At 37.1% G+C, this 20,613-nt stretch overlaps 1 protein-coding gene across 2 annotated transcripts in view; it reads left to right on the forward strand.

The window, feature by feature from the left end:
- TRIP11 (thyroid hormone receptor interactor 11) overlaps positions 1 to 20,266 on the forward strand; it is a 63,815-nt gene extending 43,549 nt beyond the window's left edge. For both annotated transcript variants that reach the window (XM_059373501.1, XM_059373503.1), the window contains exons 17-21: positions 10,387 to 10,468; positions 11,286 to 11,400; positions 11,880 to 11,996; positions 13,970 to 14,114; positions 16,818 to 20,266. In XM_059373501.1, the coding sequence (XP_059229484.1) occupies positions 10,387 to 10,468; positions 11,286 to 11,400; positions 11,880 to 11,996; positions 13,970 to 14,114; positions 16,818 to 17,038 (680 nt within the window). In that variant the 3' untranslated portion in view covers positions 17,039 to 20,266. The remainder of the gene's footprint in view (positions 1 to 10,386; positions 10,469 to 11,285; positions 11,401 to 11,879; positions 11,997 to 13,969; positions 14,115 to 16,817) is intronic.
- Positions 20,267 to 20,613: the final 347 nt, after the last annotated feature.

Genomic DNA, 20,613 nt, shown 5'->3' on the forward strand with positions numbered 1-20,613 from the left:
TTGTTCAGGCACTCATTTAAACCCCCAGGAATAGACTGTTTCAGAGTTAGATTGTATCTGACAGGGCTTAGGTGGCTTAGGTCCCTATTGATATAAAAAATGACAATTGCCATTCAGTGTAAATGTATGGAAACTTCGGACTCATTATGTGGGGTGTATATTAGCTACAGGGAGCTCTGATTATGCTTACACAACTGGTGTTTGAGAGGACAGGCAAAAGGCCAGTGTTTCACAGACAGGAAGGGGAGTGAGGAGATCATTCTGTTGTGTCTTTAAGTCATTCTTGCCATTTACATTCTTTTCTCCTCTTTACAATGTTTTCTTTTATTACCTCAGTGCTTAATATTGCTTTTATATCTGTAAACACAAATGTGATTTTATTTTCCCAAAGCTGCACTCTTGATTTGATAATATAAATAAACCTTGATTGGCTTGTTTCAAAAGAATCACTGTATATTTTCTTTCATAGATCATTAAGTACTTTAAATGCTGATTGATGTTGTAACACTGTACTTTATTTTTAACACGAAACTTGGCCAGACAGCAAAAATATTTGCCAGGAGAAACAGTTTTGAAAAAGACAGATTGGCTTTTGTTGCAAGAAAGTACCTAGAGACTTAAATTGTAGAAGCAAAGTATTGTTTTATTTCTAAGCATCTGCAGACTGATGATTAGTTGATATGCAGTTTCAACATTTAAACAATATTGGGAAGCTTACTTTAAAAGTGGTATTTTATTCAAAATACTTGTTATGCTCTTGCTACTGGAGATGAGAAGATTCATTGTGGTCAAACGTATGAAAAGGGAGCCATTACATACAACACCAACATTAAAACAGTACATCGTTGATGATTTTGGTATTCTTAGTGAGTACATAATTGTGTATGTACTTGGAACTGTAGTTCTAGGTTCAGGTATTTACAGGCCTTGTATGAAAAAACATGAAGATACCTTATCAGGCATTAAGTAATTAATGAGAACCGGCTAGTTGGCCTCACACTAGATGCTGTGTGAGACCCTAGCTAGTAACATGTGGCCTAAGTCCCGCATAGGTTCACAGTGTAAGATAGTGGTTCACAGCAGTGGTCATGAGACATGCATATTTAACTCTCTAAGAATCTCTTTGAGTGTCAGGGGCATGCCATTGAAGAAGGAACTTGAGCAGAGCCCTATACTAGTAGAAGATTTCACCCCTAAAATATAAGAACTTCTGTCTCTCTTCCCCCCATAACCTCCTTTTCCCATAAAATAATAATGAAAGGTAACCCTAAGATCCTGTAGGTGCTATATTTTAGTAATGTGTCTGGTAGAAGAAATATTGCTTTCCTTCCTTCTAGAAATTACTCTTGCATCATTTTACCCGAAAGCATTTTTGTTCAATATGGTTCCAAAGACTCACTTCACACACCATCCTGTATTACTGATTTTTAAACTTAAGATGCTAGTCCTCTGTGAAGCAGGTAGGAGGACAGAATCTTTCTTTTCACTGTTTTGAATTGGTCAGAGTTCAAAATTTCCGTGGAATTGTCATTCATGGAAAAATACACACCTGTGGAATCCTAGAGTACTGCCGAACCATTTAAAGATGCATCTTTAAATCTGGCCATCTCTATGGCCAGATCTGACATTTTACTTCTTTGACTTCTTGTTCCCTACCATCATCTTTGAGATGAATTCCTGCTTAAAGGAAAATGATTAGATAAAATTGAAATGGCACAAAATAGTTCTCATTTTGATTTTGTGATACACAAAAATATGTTTACATAAAAAATACAAATTTAGATTCTAGCATTGTGAGTATCTTTTGGTATGTATGCCAGTATAGAGCTGCACCTTGAAGGGTCTCGTAACTGATTTTTGTTTTGTTTTGTTTATGTTGTTAGTTTTTAAAGACTATCTTTTAGAGCAGTTTTAGGTTTGTAACAAAGTTGAGAGGGAGGTACAGACATTTCCCATATAACTCCTTCTTCCTATTTTTAACATCACTTACCAGAATTACCAGAATGGTGCCTTTTTTTTTTTTTTTAAACCAAGGCTGAACCCAGTGTGATATATCATCTCGCCCAAAGTCCACGGTTTACCTTAGGGTTTACTCTCAGTGTTATATATTTTGTGGGTTTGGGCAAATGTATAAGTAACTACAACATTATTATAGTATCATGCAGAGTTTTTTTTTTTTTTAAGATTTTATTTTTATATGAAAGAGTGTGAGTGAGAGAGAGAGCATGAGGAGGGTGAGCGGGAGAAGCAAACTCCCCTGCTGAGCAGGGAGCCTGATGCCAGGCTCGATCTCAGGACCTCAGGATCATGACCTGAGCCAAAGGCAGACGCTTAACTGACTGAACCACTCAGGTGCCCCTCATGCAGAGTATTTTTACTGCCCTAAAAATCCTGTGTTCCTTCTATTCATCTTTTCCCCCACCCACCTCCACCCTCACCTCTGGAAACTACTAATCTTTTCACTGTCTTCATAGTTTGCCTTTTCCAGAACATCATAGAGTTGAAATCAGACAGTATGGAGTTTTTCTGGAGTAGTTTCTCTCCCTTCATAATACGCATTTAAGGTCCTACTCTGTCTTTTCATGGCTTATTAGCTCAGTTCTTTGTAGTGTTGAGTAACATTCCCCTGTCTGGATGGACCACAGTTCATCCATTCATCTGCTGAGGACTTCTTGTTGGCATCCAAGTTTTGGCAGTTACAAGGAAAGCTCCTGTAAACACATGTGTGCAGGTTTTTGTGTGGACATAAGTTTTCAACTCCTTGGTGTCAATACCAAAGAGTGCAATTGCTGGAACATACGGTAGTTTTGCAAGAAAGTGCCCAACTGTCTTTGAGATCCCATTTTGTATTTCCACCAACGATGCAGGAGTGTCCCAGACACTCACCCCCACAGCATTTGCTGGTGCCAGCGCTCCAGTGCGGCCTTCTCATAGGTGTGTAGTGATAGCTTGTTTTAATTTGCATTTCCCTGATGACATATCATGCGGAACATCTTTTCATATTCGTATTTGCTATCCATGTATCTTTTTTAGTGAGGTTAAGATTTTTGGCCCATTTTTTTTTTTTTAATGTTTTTAAAGACATTTTGGTGACTACTTTTAAAAAGTCTATAAGTTGAGAATGGAAAATTTCCTTACAGTGTTTTGTTTTGTTTTGTTTTGTTGATGAAAATCTGGAAGAATGTATAAAAATAAGCCCCAGTAAAGCTGGTATAATATGAAACATAAAAATATGTTTTAAAACTACAAATATAAAAGAGGTTTAAACTGTTTTCATGGAACTACCTTTATGGTTGCTAGATGGTGGAGTTTTTATTTTAAATAAAGACATTCCGTTTTCCAGGACATGATTTATACAAGAAAACATATAATGTCCTGTTGAACATAAGCCAAATACATTCCCAGACGCTTTGTTACCCAAACCTTTTGAGGGATTTCTTTATAGATGTTTTTGGCAGAAGTGGTGATTTTAGAGGAAACATATAAGAAATACCAGATGCAGTTTTCTGAATTGCCATAAATGGTTAAAAAATTATTTGTGATGATATAAACATCTGGGTATAGTAGACAATGCCAGGACTTTAGTTAAGAAGAAAGTTTGTATCAATTAGGTGAATAACAGCCCTTTTAAACATAATGGTTATATTTTAAATGTGTGTTCTATTAATTCTTCTAAATACAAAGGAAAAAATAAATTATGTAGAGATGTTTTGAGTTAATATGTTTTGTGTATTTTCCCTCATATGGACAGAGTAATTCAGAACATAAATCATTTATTCTTTTTGTCTTGTGTTCTGTTCTTCCCAGATACTCTCCCTTCCTAGAGAAAAATCATTTTTTCATTTAGTTATCAAAAATGCATTGTTTCCTGCTATGTCTGCAACACTGAAGTAGGCACTGAAAATACAGAGATCGGGGACTGGTACTTCCCGGAGGTTTAGAGTCCGACTAGAAGGGGAAGATTACATGTAATCACATACGTACAACCAGTTGTTTCAAAAGGAAGGGACCATCCATTCTCCTTGGTTATGGTGATATGAAGGGTAGAGAAGGCTAGTGAATGGTATACTTGACCTCACTTGAGCTATGAATTAGGTACAGCTAAGCAGGTGGAGAGTTTGGAGAAGAGTATTCTAGATTTAGGGAGGAATTCATATGAATCTATGCAGCTTAATCTGAAACTGGCTGAAGATCTGGTGGACTGGTCATAACCAAAGGAGAGGCGGTCATGGAAGTGAATTATTATGTGGAAAAAAGAAACTATAAGGATGGATCGCAAACACAAATTATTAAACTGGGGCCGAGGAAATAATACAAAAGAACAAATAGGACCAAGCAGAGAGAGTGATGAATTGGAGATTTTCTGAGGGAGGCCAGCAAATTCTCGGCTCCACCCGACTGTTGTAATGCGGGCCTGTGGGCCCAATGTTGCCAAATCTCCAGAGCTTTCAAGAGACCCTGGAAATGTAGACTTTTATGTGAAATATTCCAATTTTTTAATGCGATACCAAATTTAAAACACCCTGTGTGGGCTGAAAAAAACATTTCTTTGGGCCACAGTAGCCTGTGCTATTTGCAACAGGGAGCTTTCAGAAATGAGTTGAGGTTTCACCCATAAGCTGAGAGAGCCTTTTGTCATTATTTTCTACAGTGATGATGATATTCAATAAGTGTCAGAATTATTATAATGGCTTTACTTTTCTCTGACAAAAATTCCAGCCCTTTCTTTTGGGATATGGCTGTTCTGTGTGAACCTTTTAAAATTAAATATATAATTTGATCCACAGTATTCAGTCTTCTAAAAAAAGTTTTGTTTCAGTATGGAAAGCACAGTATAGATTATCTGAATTCATACTAAAGGATTGAGGGAGGCAGGTAGAGAGGGAAAATAAATTTGATCTGGTTACATTAAAAATATTTGTATAAGACCTGCTGTAAATGCCCATAGTCACTCTAATTTTATATTTACAAATAACCCAAGAGACCTCAATGTTGCTATTTTCTTTTTTAAGATTTTATTTATTTATTTGACAGAGATATCACAAGTAGACAGAGAGGCAGGCATAGAGAGAGAGAGAGAGAGGAGAAAGCAGGCTTCCCCTCCGAGCAGAGAGCCTGATGCAGGGCTCGATCCCAGGACCCTGGGACCATGGCCTGAGCCGAAGGCAGAGGCTTTAACCCCTGGAGCCACCCAGGCACCCCAATGTTGCTTTTTTCATGGAGTCATAGATCTGACCTAGTGAAGTTCAAATTAATGAGTTTATATTGTATTAATAAAGTCTTTTCATGTGATGTCAATGCTAGGAAGTGGAATTTCAAAAATTACTTTCGCTCATCAATTAATAATTACAGTTACGAATGAGAAAGCATTCACCATGTACTCTAGGCCTTAAAATTCTATGATACGGTTGAAAAGAATTGAGTTAAAAGACAAAGCAGATGCCAGTATGTCTTAACTTCAAATGTTAAATATAAGATGCCTTTAAAGAGTATTCTTTGGGAGCACCTGGGTGGCTCAGTGGGTTGGGCCTCTGCCTTCAGCTCGGGTCGTGGTCTTGGGGTCCTGGGATCGAGCCCTGCGTTAGGTTCTCCGCTCGGCGGGGTGCCTGCTTCTCCCTCTCCCTCTGCCTGCCTCTCTGCCTACTTGTGCTTTCTTTCTCTGTCAAATAAATAAGTGGAATCTTTAAAAAAAAAAATTATTTGGTGTTTATAAAGAAGTTGATCTTGTAGAAGTTGAAATTCTGTGATAAAAAGATCATCTAATTTCTAAACCTTGTTTTGATTATATTTAATTATATAAAGACGCTAAATTTCTTTATATTAGATTTAATGTATTAAGATTCATGTTGATTTTTTAGATAGCTAGTGCAGATAAGACACTAGACCCAGTTAATTTACCAACATATCTATAAATGAAATCATCTTTCTAACTTCTTTTCTTCCTTCTCTTGGCTTCTTGGTTAATAAAGAGGACAAGACAAAATGGAGGCAGAATTATCAGTGTTAATATTAACTCAAGTGATAGCATAATTGTATTGGTCAGGGGTAGGTTAAAAAGTGAATTCTTTAGTTATTTTAAGAAATCAGATGAGTGAGTACTAACGCTTAATATAGCACTTCACTGTTTAGAAAAGTCGCATTTAATCAGTAGATTCAAAATCCTTGGAGATTAAGCATGCATATTTTACAAAATAGGCAACAGCATCTGGCCCTGGTGAGAGGACCGTGATTCATATGCAGGTCTTCTGACCCTCAAGTCCTGTTCCAATCACCTTTCTTTTCTCTGTCAGATGACTGTTAAATAAATCTGACTTGAGTCTTGTCCAAGGGAGCTAAGTCATGCAACAGCCAGATGACTTTGTAAGGAGTGTGACTTAATTTTACGATGTGCTCTAAAGACAGTATTATAGTGCAGTGTTACTAATCACAAAATGTAAAGTTATGATGGACTTATTTGTTATAGTCAGTATGTTTCATGTTCAGTTTTGATTTTAAATCACATGGTGAGGACCACGGTGTCCTCTCGAGGCATTATGGAGAAGAGGCTGTCATATGGCAGGCTTTAGGATGGTGTATATTTAGGGTAACCCTTCCCCTAAACTAGACTAAATCTCAGTTGCTTTATTGCTCAACTTTAAAGCATATCCCCCTGCCTTTTATTTTCTTTTTTTAACTTCCAGAGAATTATTTTGGCATGTTAGATTATTTCACAGGGATATTATATTTGGCTAAAAATGCATTTCTGAATAACCGTTATTTTGTCTGCCCATATAAATACAGTTCTGATTTCAAATTGTGGTTTGAATTAGTGTTCGGTTTTTGTGGAGAAATATTCAGAATCTCTGATGGGAGGAAAATCAGGGTGCCTAGAGAAAAAGAGAAGTCCATAGGGACCTTCGAAGTCAGAATTTGACTTTCTTTTCTAAGCCTTTCCTAGTTAGTACCATTCTTCCAAGCCTTCCCTCCAAATTCTGAGGGTTTTTTTGTAGACTTTAATATCAGAATGTGTTTAAACTACTACTTGAATTTGAAACAGCCCTCTGCATGCCTTCAGGGATATGCAGAGTTATCAGTTTTCTATCACATTAGTTTAGGACTAACTTGTATTCTGATGAGTTTAAGAAATTTTTACCCTATTATTTTGGCCATTAGGATGTTTTGATCTTACCTTTCAGAACAGAGATTTCAATCAAAATTATACTGATACTAATGAATTTCATCAAGAAAATATCTTCGACTTGAACTTTATTTATTTTATTTTTTTTAAGATTTTATTTATTTGACAGAGAGAGAACATAGGCAGGGGGAGCAGGAGAGGGAGAAGCAGGCTCCTCGCTGAGCAGGGAGCCCGATGCAGGGCTCGGGAGCTTAGGGTTGCGCCCTGAACCAAAGGCAGATTACTGAGCCATCCAGGTGCCCCAACTTAATTTTTATTAAAGATTTATTTATTTATTTTGTGTGAGAGAGAAGAGAGGGGGGAATGGCGGGGGTGGGGGCAAAGTGAGAGAATCTCAAGCAAACCCCCTGCTGAGTGCAGAGCCTGATGCTGGACTTTGTCCCACCATCCCAGGATCATGACCTGAGCCAAAATCTAGAGTCAGATGCTTAACTGACTGAGCAACCCAGGTGCCCCTTGATTTGAACTTTAATAAGATAGATTTTTTTTTTTTTAGAATTTTTTTTATTTATTTGTCAGAGAGAGAGAGGGAGAGAGAGCAAGCACAGGCAGACAGAATGGCAGGCAGAGGCAGAGGGAGAAGCAGGCTCCCTGCAGAGCAAGGAGCCCGATGTGGGACTTGATCCCAGGACGCTGGGATCATGACCTGAGCCGAAGGCAGCTGCTTAACCAACTGAGCCACCCAGGCGTCCCAAGATAGATTTCTTGATCTGTTTTTATAGAGAAAAATTAAGCTCTTCTAGGTTATTTTATTAAAATTTTAATCAGAGCAAAATCAACTCTTTGCTCTGTCAATTATACTCTGAAGATGTCTATCATTCAGTTTTATCTTTCTTTTTTAAATAAGAGACAGTATATTATAGTGGTTACATTCTGGTTATGCTCCAAAGCAGTGCTATCCAATAAAAATATAATGCAAGCCACATGTTTAGTAGCCATGTTAAAGCAATTGAAGTTAATCTTAGTCACATTTTATATAGCTCAGAATATTATTATTTTAATATATAATCAATATAAAAAATCATTAATTTGGGAAGAAAGTAAATGGAGATCTGAGAGGAAGGGAAAGTGGAGGTAAATTTGACCTCTGTTCCTCTGCTACCTTTCCATGGTGGGGGAGGATGAAACAGAAGACTCTGCCCATTGTTACTCTGGCTCTTCCTGTAGTCCATGAGTGGGATGGTTAATTGAGAACATCGACAAGAGATTAATTTACTTGCTGTTCTTCCTCCGAATAGTTGAGAATTCTACTTACATTCAGAATGTAGTAATAGAAAGGGCCCAGATAGCAGCATGTGTTCATAGTATATACGTGCATGTTAAGAATCTAAAATGTCTTTTACTGACTCAGATTTTATAGTAATCTTGTTTTCTCTCTCTCTCTCTCTCTTTTTAATGTCCAAGCTTAAATTCCTTACTGGAAAGACAGGAAAGGAAACGTTTGTAGTAGATTTTCCGAACACAAACCTTGCTTTTATAATATGGTTATGGCAACCATCTCTATTTTGGTAAAGTTAGCCTATAAATGAATTACATTTTGCAATTCAGATTTTTGCAATCTAGAAGAACCACAAGTCATTGCAAACCGTTAAACTGGACATTTTTGTATATACGTTTAGTACTTTAACAGAATAGTAGGCATTGTGCAAGGGGGACCTGGCTAATCTGTAGGGTTCCGAGAAAACTTTGAGGAAGTGACCTAAGAACTTAGATGTGAAGGTGAATAGGAGTTAATAAGTGTCCTGATGGAAAAGAGCTTTTCAGGTAGAAGAAAAAACATATGCAGAAGTCTTGTAGTAGGAATTGAGAGTCCAGAAATAAACCATATATGTCTGATCAGTTGGTTTTCAACAAAGGTGCCAAAAGAAGAGTTTTTTTCAAAACGTGGTGCTGCAACAGCTGGGTGTCTTACATGCCCAAGAACAAAACTGATCCCTTCCCTTATACTGTGTGTGTAAATTAACTCAAAATGTATCATAGACCTGCATTTTAGAGTTATATTTATAAAAAAATCTTAGAAGAACACACAGGAATAGATCTTTGTGATGTTGAATGTGACTCTGAAAACATAGGTAACAAAAGAAAAAAGTTGAACTTCATCAAAATTAAAAACTTGTACTTCAAAGGATAACATCAGGAAAGCAAAATGACAACCCAGGAATGGGAGAAAATATTTGTGAGTCCTGTATCTGACAAGGGGACTTGTATCCAGCTACCACCAGTAAAATGCAGCATAATTCAAAGTCAGTTTTGTGGAAAGAGGTCAGAGTCTAGTGTTTGGATTGGAGTATTTCTTGATTTGAGAAGTAGAGCTCTGCTGCAGAGCAATCTCCTCTCTTCTTACAGAACCAAATTTGTAATCTAGCTTGGATAAGCATTTACTTCAGCTCAAATTATCCATTTCTGAGGTGTCAGGTACCAAAACTCCATGGGTCTGGCTGAGAGTTCCTTTGTCTGGGAATAGTTGGCCCTGTGGCATGGTCGGATTTATGAACAGGGTATCTCCTGTTGTAATTCTAGACTGTGCCTGTAACACTGCTTGGATTCCAGCTGTTCCAACAAGATTTTACAGATTTTGCTGCTTCTTTAAATAAGAATTATAAAATGAAGTAGTCCAACATTCTTCTGAATTAATCATAAAAGTTACAGTTATCTTGATTAGTATGTTAGAACCAGTGATCTGAATTGGGTTTTACAACCTGTATACCTCAGAATACTTTGTCCTCTGAGCTGCATCTGGAGCCATGCTCTTAGTTATATTAAATACTCTTCTTTGCTCACCAAAAACCAGAGTCCAGCCAGGAAAATGGAAAAAGGAAAATCTAAAATTGTCCTTTCCATTTCTCCCCCATTAAAGAGAGGCTCTGGAAATGTTTTATGCAAGGAAGCAGTGGTGAAAAATCTCTTTTTTGCTTTTAAGTTTCTGAAGAGAATGAAAACCTGTTTTTGGTGTTTAAATTTTCTGTTAAAGAATTGAATACTTTATTGGGGATAAACTGTGAATAAAAGCGTACTCTGGCTGTTGGGTAATTTCTATACCAGAAAGCAGTTCCTGAACCAAAGAAGAGATGGAAGTCATTAAATATTACTAATTAGAGTAAGTGTACATATTCAAAATTTGAGGTGAAGATGTTATAAATCTCATTGTATATTCATCCAGGCTATTTTAATCAGTTAATGATTATTTTTATTCACATGTTTTAAAACAGATGAACTCCGACAAGAAATGCTGGATGATGTACAAAAGAAATTGATGAACTTAGTAAACAGTACAGAAGGAAAAGTGGACAAGTATGCTCTTTTTAACTTTTATGTATTTTATGGAGACTACCTTTACAGGAAAAACAGCGGCTACATGTAGATGTTTATATGCGATTAAGTTTTTAAAAGCCTTTTCTTGTATGATGATGAGATGTAGGTCGTTTTCATGAGGAGTCTGTAGAATAACTTCTCTCGATTTTTTAAATGGATTTTTCCCAGCTCAAATTCTTTTTCTTAAAACCATACGGAAGAATTAAAACATCACCATGCTAGGAAGTACCTGAAATAAAAACTTTTATTCTTAGCAGTCTTTCTAGCTCCCTCTTGCTGTCCTTCAATAACGTACCTTGCTTCAGTGTATTAGGTCTGGAACCTAGGTGTATATGTAACATATCATTAATATTTTAAAGATTTAGATATTACTAGCAAATTTGTAATAAATGTGAGTGGGGAACTGTGAGCATACTTGTGGTGAAGGACGAGTGCTCTCCTCACCATTCGAGGCGAGGAGGGAGACATCGGGAGTGTCTTAAGGCAGAAGCCAGACAGACACTGAGTGTCACTGAGCACTGTCTCAGGTGGTCGATTCGATGGGAGAAAATGAGTGGGCGATAACTGATGTTATAAAAGGTACGCATTTTTAGATTGTTTGAAATGTCTTTGTTTAAAGTTGTCAAGAGGTTTTCTTTTTAAGTATTCCAAAATATTTTGTTGTTTAGTGTTTTTTGGTAACTTTTTAAAGTATAATTAAATACCTATATATTTAATGTTTATTGTGGTTTACACTAAATACGGGGGTAACTGGGATAACCGTTGAGTTATCCTGAGCTGTTCTTTATTTTCACAGAGTCCTAATGAGAAACCTCTTCATCGGACATTTCCACACGCCCAAACATCAGCGCCACGAGGTGCTACGGTTAATGGGAAGCATCCTGGGTATCAAGAGGGAGGAAATGGAGCAGGTAACTAAACGATGGAAAGCCATCCTGAATGTGTTTATAACTCAACTATGGCATCCCATAAAATTGTCTCCTTTTACTCTATATTATACAGCTTTTCCATTTTCTTAGTAAAGTGGAAATGGACCAGTTCATACTGGTGAGGAATATGGATATAGTGACTGTGGATATGGATATACGGATATGTATCTTCATATAGTGAAGAGGTGGATTTGTTCAACTTGTGTAATACTAGCTTTGTCACTTATAAACCACCTCTCCTATCAAAATGCTGACATTTGGAGACATGACAGTCTTCAACTCTGATTTAGTGCTTGGGATGACATTTTATTGTATTTATAGCCTCTCTCAGTAGGAGACATTTACTAGGAATTGGGCTTGAAAAGCATAGTGTGCTACCACTGAAATCAAGTAAAAGTAGTTCTTATTTTTTTTCTTTGCTTGTATTGATAATATTTTCCTGTTTTAAAATAATCTTTCAGTTGCTTCACGAAGGTCAAGGTGGTGTTACCAGGTGGATGACTGGGTGGCTTGGAGGAGGATCAAAAAGTGTCCCCAACACGCCTCTGAGACCAAATCAACAATCTGTGCTTAATAGCGTAAGAGACAGTTTTATTCTTGCCCCAAATAGGAGTGGTAAAATGATTGTGCGTCACATGCATTTGCAAAAATCAGATTTCTTTTTTAGATTTTTTTTTTATTATACAGCCCTTTTATTTTGGGGTTGTGGAAACTGAGATCCAGAGAGGTGATTATCTTAAGGATAATAAGCCCGTTTATTAATTAATTACAGTGCAATATATTTATTTATTTATTTATTTATTAACATTATTTATTTATTTGATAGAGAAATCACAAGTAGGCAGAGAGCGGGGGGGGGGGGGGGCAGGCTCCCCGCTGAGCAGAGAGCCCGATGTGGGTCTCGATCCCAGGACCCTGAGATCATGACTTGAGCTGAAGGCAGAGGCTCAACCCTCTGAGGCACTCAGGTGTCCCTGTTTATTTATTTTTAAGGATTTTACTTAGATATTGACAGAGAATACAAGCAAGGGGAGCAGCAGAGAGAGGGAGGAGCAGGCCCCCCACTGAGCAGGGAGCCCAGGACAGGGCTTGATCCCAGGACCCTGGGATCATGACCTGAGCCAAAAGCAGATGCTTAACTGACTGAGCTTCCCAGGTGCCCCAATAAGCCAGTTTAAATATTTTATTGCATTTATGTTTTATTCTAGCTTTTTATTTATACAGTACTTTTGTTTTTCACAGTATTAGGTACTTTTATATTTGATCATGCTGCTATAGGCACAGAGTCATTTATCTTACTACTAAATTATTATGAGATTCTTAACAAAGGAGGTTTTCTTTATGCATGTGTGTGTCTGGTCATTGAGCACTTACTGAGCACCTGCTGTATACCAGACTGTTCTCAACTTTGGGGATGCAGCAGCAAACCAGAAGACAAAGTGCCTGCCCTCAACAAACTTAGATCCTGGCAGGAGGAGGCAGTTAATAAACATGAACACACAGTGCCTGGTAGTCTGAATGAATAGTAATACATTGAGTAAGCTTGGGGGCACCTGGGTGGCTCAGTCGGAAGGACATGTGACTCTTGATCTCGGGGTTGTGAGTTCAAGCTCCATGTTGGGCATAGAAATTACTTAAAAACTAAAAAACTTAAAATAAATTGAGTAGCTCTGTGAATTAGAATATGGAGTTTGCCTCTTTATTTTACTTTGTTTTCTGTTTTTGTTTTAAAGATTTTATTATTTATTTGACACAGAGAGATATAGCGAGAGAGGGAACACAAGCAGGGGGAATGTGAGAGGGAGAAGCAGGCCTCCCACGGAGCATGGAGCCTGATGTGAGGCTCGATCCCAGGACCCTGGGACCATGACCCGAGCTGAAGGCAGATGCTCAATAATTGAGCCAGCCAGGCTCCCCTACTTTGTTTTTTAATAAAGAAGAAACTGAGGCTAGGTAACATACCCAGGACTGTTTGAAGATTAAAAATATACCTTATTTTAAATCAGATGGCATGAAACTTACTTTAAAGGAAAGTTCTAGGGGTGTCTGACTGGCTTAGTTGGTGGAACAGGGGTTGTGGGTTTGTGCCCCATGTTGGGTGTAGAGATTTCTTAAAAATAAAATCTTTTATACTACATTATTTTAATCTGATAATTGGTGAGTTTTTGCTGTATTCATTGACCAAGTATTACTGTTTAATACTTGTTTTTTATATTGTGTTTCATGTCCACGTAAACAGTTACTAAAATGATTTAAGATTTGGATGTCCTAAGTGCCATTGATGGCAAGAAATCTCAGTTTCCTTGGGTAGCTAATTATGACTAAGTTCTGTAAGAAATGTTGTCATCAAACAATACTGATTATATTGCTGAAGGTTTTAGTGGATAAACTTAACTAAAGCACTAGTAGTTTCCATGGTTCATAAAGCTTAATTATAAAGAAATGATTCAGAAGGCACGATTAGTTTTTTTATATTTAGAGTTGCTACATTTTCTTGGTTGTAGTGAGTATAATTTAATATCTGCCTAAAATAACCCAAATATTTCTTTAGTCTTTTTCAGAACTTTTTGTTAAATTTCTGGAAACAGAATCTCATCCATCTGTTCCACCACCAAAGCTTTCTGTCCATGATATGAAACCTCTGGATTCACCAGGAAGGAGAACAGCAGTTACAAATGTACCAGAAAGCTTTAAAGGTAAGACCAGATACTTACTTTTTCTATAATTTAAAAAAGTTGAATGTTTAATTTATGATTGTTTTGCAGTGATCTTAACTAAATTTTTAGTGTTTTTGAAAATGTGCAGTGACTTCTTCCAAAATTCCAATAAAGCATTAGATTTTGGCTTCATATATTCTGTAGCAATCTGATATTTAATTAGCTTAGATTAACCTAGACAATATGAAATATTTTTCCTTTGTATATTAGAATAATTCTTCTCTCTACATAAGCCACTTGGAATTATTCTTGGAAGTGCTGGTGAACCAGTATACCTTTGCTTGGTCACCTGTTTTTCTCTCATACTAATTAATGGTGCTTATTGCTAAATTAGAGTTGGAAGTATAGTTTATGTTCAGATTGTGTCAGTTTCTGTTATAAATTTTTTTTAAGATTTTATTTATTTGATAAAGATCACAAAAAGGCAGAGAGGCAGGCAGAGAGGGAGGGAGGCAGGCTCCCTGCTGAGCAGAGAGCCCGATGTGGGGCTCGATCCTAGGACCCTGGGATCCTGACCTGAGCCGAAGGCAGAGGCTTTAACCCACTGAGCCACCCAGGCGCCCCTCTCTGTTAAAAGTATTGCTGTGATGAACATCCTTGATAAATTTTTGCACACATCATTAATGTTTCCCTTAAGATAGATTTCTGAAAGTATAATACCTACATGTAGACATTTCTTAAGAATTAAAATATAACGGCAAATAAAAAAAGTGTAGTTTATAGTTAGAGAAAGGTTTTTTTCCCTGTGAACATCTAAGTGTTACATTCAATAACCAAACCTTGGTATGTTAGTAATAATTACAAGAGCAGTTTAGTAAACTGGCTTAGACATCCAAGAATATATTGATGCATTCTTACACCTTATACTTGCCTGGAAGCAAATGGTTTCGTTGTTCTGGGATCTGTATGTATGGTTTTCTATCTCACTAGGTTATAAGGGCCTTACAAGGGAATTACGTCCCCTATATTATAGACATGCAGTGACTTTTCTTGAGTTGAAAAGGAAGTATAATCCATTAAACAATAAACATTATTAGAAAGTCTCTCTTTTATTTGAAATCTTTGTATTTTAATACAGACTAAAATCTTTACTAGTTGGACTATAAAGGTGTGTTATATACTCTTAGGCTTATCTCATATCAGATACTTAAATTTGGATAAAATATTAAAGAATTTATATTTCAGAATTTTAAAAAACTCTCTTAAAGTCTAATTTAGCTGAATATTTCTATTTTCCTGAACTTTTATATAAAGAAAAATGGCAAAATTTGTTTTGATAAAAGATTTGGCTCCTAAATTCAATAAAAGCTCTTCACTTTCTCTAACAGCTATAGACTATATACTAAAAACACTTTATTCTTGGGGTGCCTGGGTGGCTCAGTTGGTGAAGGGTTTACATTCTGCTCAGGTCATGATCTCAGGGTCCTGGGATTGAGCCCCACATCAGGTTCCTTGCTTAGCGGGGAACCTGCTTCTCCCTCTCCCTCTGGCACTCCTCCTGCTTATACTCTCTCTCTGTGTCAGATAAATAAAGTCTTTAATAACAAACAAACAAAACCACATTTTTTTCTTGCTACACTAGGTCATAGCATCTTCAGGTGGATTCCAAAACTCATTATGGTAACGTCTCCTACTCCCTGTCCTCCCTCCCCCTCCATACCTTCCGCTTCTTCCCTCTCTTCGTTCCTTTTCTCTTCCTCTTATCAAGACATGTGCCCACCGTGGTTTGGAATGATCAGAGACAAAAGCCAGTGATGTTCGGAGCAGCTGGTATAGGATTTACATTAAAAAACAACAGCGGCACCAAATGAACTTAGTCTTTAAACCTGGACTTGGAAGCGTGTGGCAAGGGTCAGAGCTTACTGAGGAGTACTGGAAGCTTTTCCAGAGTTTGGAAAGTTACCATTTAGAGGGAAGGAAAGCTTGGGAACCCCGAGTGCTCAACGTTAAGTTGATTAGATGAATTTGTCTCAGTGCTTTCTTTGTTTTAGAAGCTTTTTTTTTTCTTTTTTCTTTTTTAAATTTTTGGTGGTACTTGTGTCTTAGGGAGTTAGTCGTCTTGGGTAATAAAGCAGAATTCTAACCACCAGGACATTAGAGCATTAACAAATACCTATTCCAATAAAAAAATGAGTTTCAGCATAACTTGATAGAGAAATAATCTAACAGAGAATTGTTTCAAACTTCTAAAAAAGGATCAGTTTTTTCTTTGGTTAAATAAATATTAAACTTGATTTTTATCACTGTGGATTGGTGCCAGTGTTTTTCATGGCCCTCATAATTATTGGGGGAAAAGGAGTTTTCAAGTCCTTCAGTCTTTCAGGTGAGTAGTTAGAAAATTGACATTGTAACGTAGAAAACAGCACCTGAAAAGCCGTCATTAAAATAAGTGAAGTTCAATCAGTTATATAACTGGTATTTGAGTATCAAATAATATTAATGTGTTTAATAAAGCGTTAGTGTGCATACAGCTCTTCGTCCCTCCCGTTCTTTCTCCATTCCTCTCGCTTCCTGTCTTGTCTTTTTTAACCCTTTTTATGTTACAGACCCTGCTTAGGGGGTCCAGACCCAGCAGCATAGGAATTAAATTTATTTGGGGGCCAAATCTAGGAACCTAAAACACATGTATAGTGTTAATTGATAATGTATAGGAGACTGAATAACTTGCATTTTATCGTCTAGATACCACAGAATCCAGATCTGGTAGAAGAACAGACGTGAATCCGTTCTTGGCTCCCCGCTCTGCGGCTGTGCCTCTCATTAACCCAGCTGGACTTGGACCCGGTGGGCCCGGGCATCTTCTTTTGAAACCCATCTCAGATGTGTTGCCCACATTTACACCTTTGCCAGTGTCACCTGACAACAGCGCCGGAGTTGTGTTGAAAGACCTTTTAAAGCAATAGGTGATTCCCAAGCCAGAGATAACATACAAAGCACTTTAAAGAAACCGCAAACACTATATGTATGTACTCTCTCACGAAGTGGCCTTTCAGAAAAAGTCATGTATTTGTTTGCAGTTGTATATTCTCTAAACTTAATAAAAATATTCTTCTTGCGTTTAGAAATTGCAGGTGTCACAGGAGGAAGTGTTTGCTATATTACATGCTTTTTTCCTTCTCTGATTTGACCTAATTTAAGCTAGAAACATTTGATCTTTCATCTTAATTTATAAAAAATAAGAAAAATATAAAGATAAAAATTTGTAGTAGCTATATATCAGCTCTTTATCTCTGATTTTCAAGCTCATTTAAGCTAGAGTCATGTGGCTATCTTTTAAAGATAATCAAGAAATTTACAAAAAGGAGAAAATAATAGTAGTGGCTTATCTGTATAGTGCAAACAATTGATCTGAAGTATATATGGGTCATTTTTTTTTCCCCCCTTAAGCCCTCCTGAGAGGACTTGGTGTAGACAGGCCAACAGCAGGGTTGTCCCAGGGAGATCACAGGTGTCCTGAGGTGGAATGTGCGTGTGTTTGGTTCTTTGCGGTTGTATCACATGCGTGGATTGATGTGATCAGTGCTGCGGTGCCCATGCAGATACCCAGCAGTTTCATCAAGCCTTGGAGCTGCCCTGCTCCTCCTTCCTGCCCGTACCTGCCTGACTCCGGCAAACACTGACTGCTCTCCAGCTCCGCAATTGGGTCATCTCAAGAGTGCTGCGTAAATGGACTCAGGCAGCATGTAACCTTTGTGAGGGGCTTTTTTCGCTCAATGTAATTCCCTGGAGACCCATCCTCATTGTTACGTGTATAGTCATTTGTTCTTTTCAACGTTGAGTACATCCGGTGGGGATGTGATTTAGTTTAAAGGGCCAAGGTATCTTTTTAAAGGTATCATCTCAAAACCGTTTGCTCACACACGTGCGCACAGCTTTTAAACGTGTTAAGTCAAAAACAGCTGTGCTCTCGTACCTACAGTTAGCAATATCACTGAACCGGAGACTCCCTGCCTCTGTCTGGGGTGGGGTGGAAGAGGTTTGTCGATCCAGGAGTCCCCCATTCTCATCCTCGTGGTCACTGAGGGTAATGACGTCAACCCCACCAGCACTGGGTGTTCGCAACCTAAGAGAAGGGAGTAGTACTTTAATTTTTCACAAACCCATCCTAAAAAATCTTTACCTGGAACTTCATTTTATCAGGATGTTCGTGTTTTTATTAGTCGTTGAGAGTTGTACATTTATGCGAATTTTGTAAATTTCAGTATGCCTTGAAAACAGAAACATCTGTATAACAAGGAAAGGTGAAAATAATACTAATCCAAATATGTAAATAGGCCTGGTCCCGACCAGGACTCAATTTGTTTATTTGTAAATTTTGTTGTAACTGTCTACTGTATTTAGATTGGGGGATTAGAAGTCTTCATGTATGGATAGGTAAAGCTCGTTTTTTCTGAAATGTTCAGTAACCAAGATGTCGCTGCCTCAGCATCACCTGTCTCCCGAGCTAATGTATTTATATATATCGCTGTTCTTTGTTCAGTCCACTTTAAAGGAAATTGTTGTACAGGTTCTATATTAGAACTGTCAAACTGCCTCATTGTCTGTTTTGCCCATTATTATTTCTCTATGAAATTATTACCCTTAAGTTTTATACGATCCTTCCAAAGACGCTTTCACTGGCCATCCTAAATTATGCGCTGCTTGCCATTAAAGTTTCATTTCAGTGTGGAGCATCTAAAATAAAAGTTTCTAAGTTGGGAAAAAAAAAAAAAAAAGACACATGATCATTTTGAAGAGAACATGCAAAAAAAGTTTCATTTTAATTTGAAGAAATTTAAAAGTTTCTTTTCATTTGAAAAGGAGATGTATGCTACATACTTAAGTGTAGCATATCATCGTATTTTAAAGGCCATTGAGGACATTTTGAGCATCTCCTTCCTGCCCTCCCCCACCATAGTTTCATGTAAGTTTGAAAGCTGTTATGGGTGGATTGCATATCTAAATATCACAGCCTGTCCTTTCATGGCTGCTATTTAAATAAGTATGTGACCTTGTCCTCAAGCTGTGGTACCTAATGTTTCAGTTGTATCATAGCTGAAACTATAGCTCACTGGTATGCACACCAAGTGTTTGTTGATCTAAACCAGGCATAACTCATCTACTTTTCTGAAACCAAGTTGTGTCAGAGATGAGACATCTGCTCAAGGAATCTTCAGTAACCATGCAGTGATGAAGCATATAATTGTTATGTTAGCAATAGGACCTGGCAAACGGTATTTTTACTGCAATATTTTAACTACAGTACTTTTACTGTTTACTTCTCTCTAAACTTTGTGGTTGAATTTTGCTTTAGCTGCCAGTTTTTCACAACATTCCTATTGGTTTTCAACTGCTATAATATAGTAGAAAAGCCATCCAGTCATTGAATTTGATTTTAATATAATCCTGTATCATGGTTGGTTGAGTTTTAGTCCCTGGCATTATCAATTTTTCAAAGAAAACAAAAAAAGGAAACAAAACCAAAATAAGAAAAACGTGGGGGAAAAGGAATGACTTTCTGAAAACCAGCCAATTAAAATATTAACTATCCTCTGCAAATAAAGCCTCTCATTTATTTTAACCTTTGAATGGTTAATTGCAAAGGGCAAAAAGACTCAAAATACTTACCCCATCAGTAGATGGAAAACAAACTTCATCTTCAAGGTTAGGGGAGTGATAAGATTTAGTGGGGGAGTGCCAGTATGTGTCAGACTTAAAGCATTTGAATCTGATTTTTCAAGCCAATAAAGTTTTTCATATATCAGTATTTAAAATGTCTTCCATCCACAAAAATTGAATATTGTAAATATCAAGTATAACTGATAATTTATTTTATATATTCCTATGGAAAAAGTAATGGTATTTTAATGTTCTGACATTTGTGATTATTTGCCAGTCTTTACTTTTTAACTTATTAAGGTTTCTCTAATTAAACTTGATAAGTTGTCCTTTGGTTTTTAGGGAAATACCTAAATGTGGGGAATTTACAACCCAACCTTAATACTGGGCTGTGTTTTATAGAGCTAAAGTCAATGCATTTCTGAATTTCTCAGGAGCACTGCAAGGTTAAAAAAAAAAAAAATACTCCAAATAAAAATGATATATGTAAGTTGGCAATGTCTTTATCCACAATAAAAAATTTTTTTAGCAAACAGCTGCTGACTTTTTCTTTAGAAGGGGGAGAAATGACTTACACATGTTGTTTGTAGCAGCAGTTGATGGACTATGGAAACTAATTTCTTCAGGCGCTCACCGGATGTTGCCTTAGGATGCTGTGTGAGCCTTGGAAATGTTAAGTATGAATAATTTAATAGATACCGAAGATTTTGCATGAAAAGAGGATCTGAGAGATTTTATGCAGCCTTTTAATTTTCTTTTGGAGGTAGTATGCATCATTGGGCTCTTGGTTTTTCAGCAAGATAATCTCAGTTATGTCTTCATCTTTTCTGAGATGTGGAACTTGAGTATTTTTAACAGCGCATGTGATGGTAGTATTGGA

The sequence above is a fragment of the Mustela nigripes genome, chromosome 13 (genome assembly GCF_022355385.1).
Source record: "Mustela nigripes isolate SB6536 chromosome 13, MUSNIG.SB6536, whole genome shotgun sequence".
Taxonomy (NCBI): Eukaryota; Metazoa; Chordata; class Mammalia; order Carnivora; family Mustelidae; genus Mustela; species Mustela nigripes.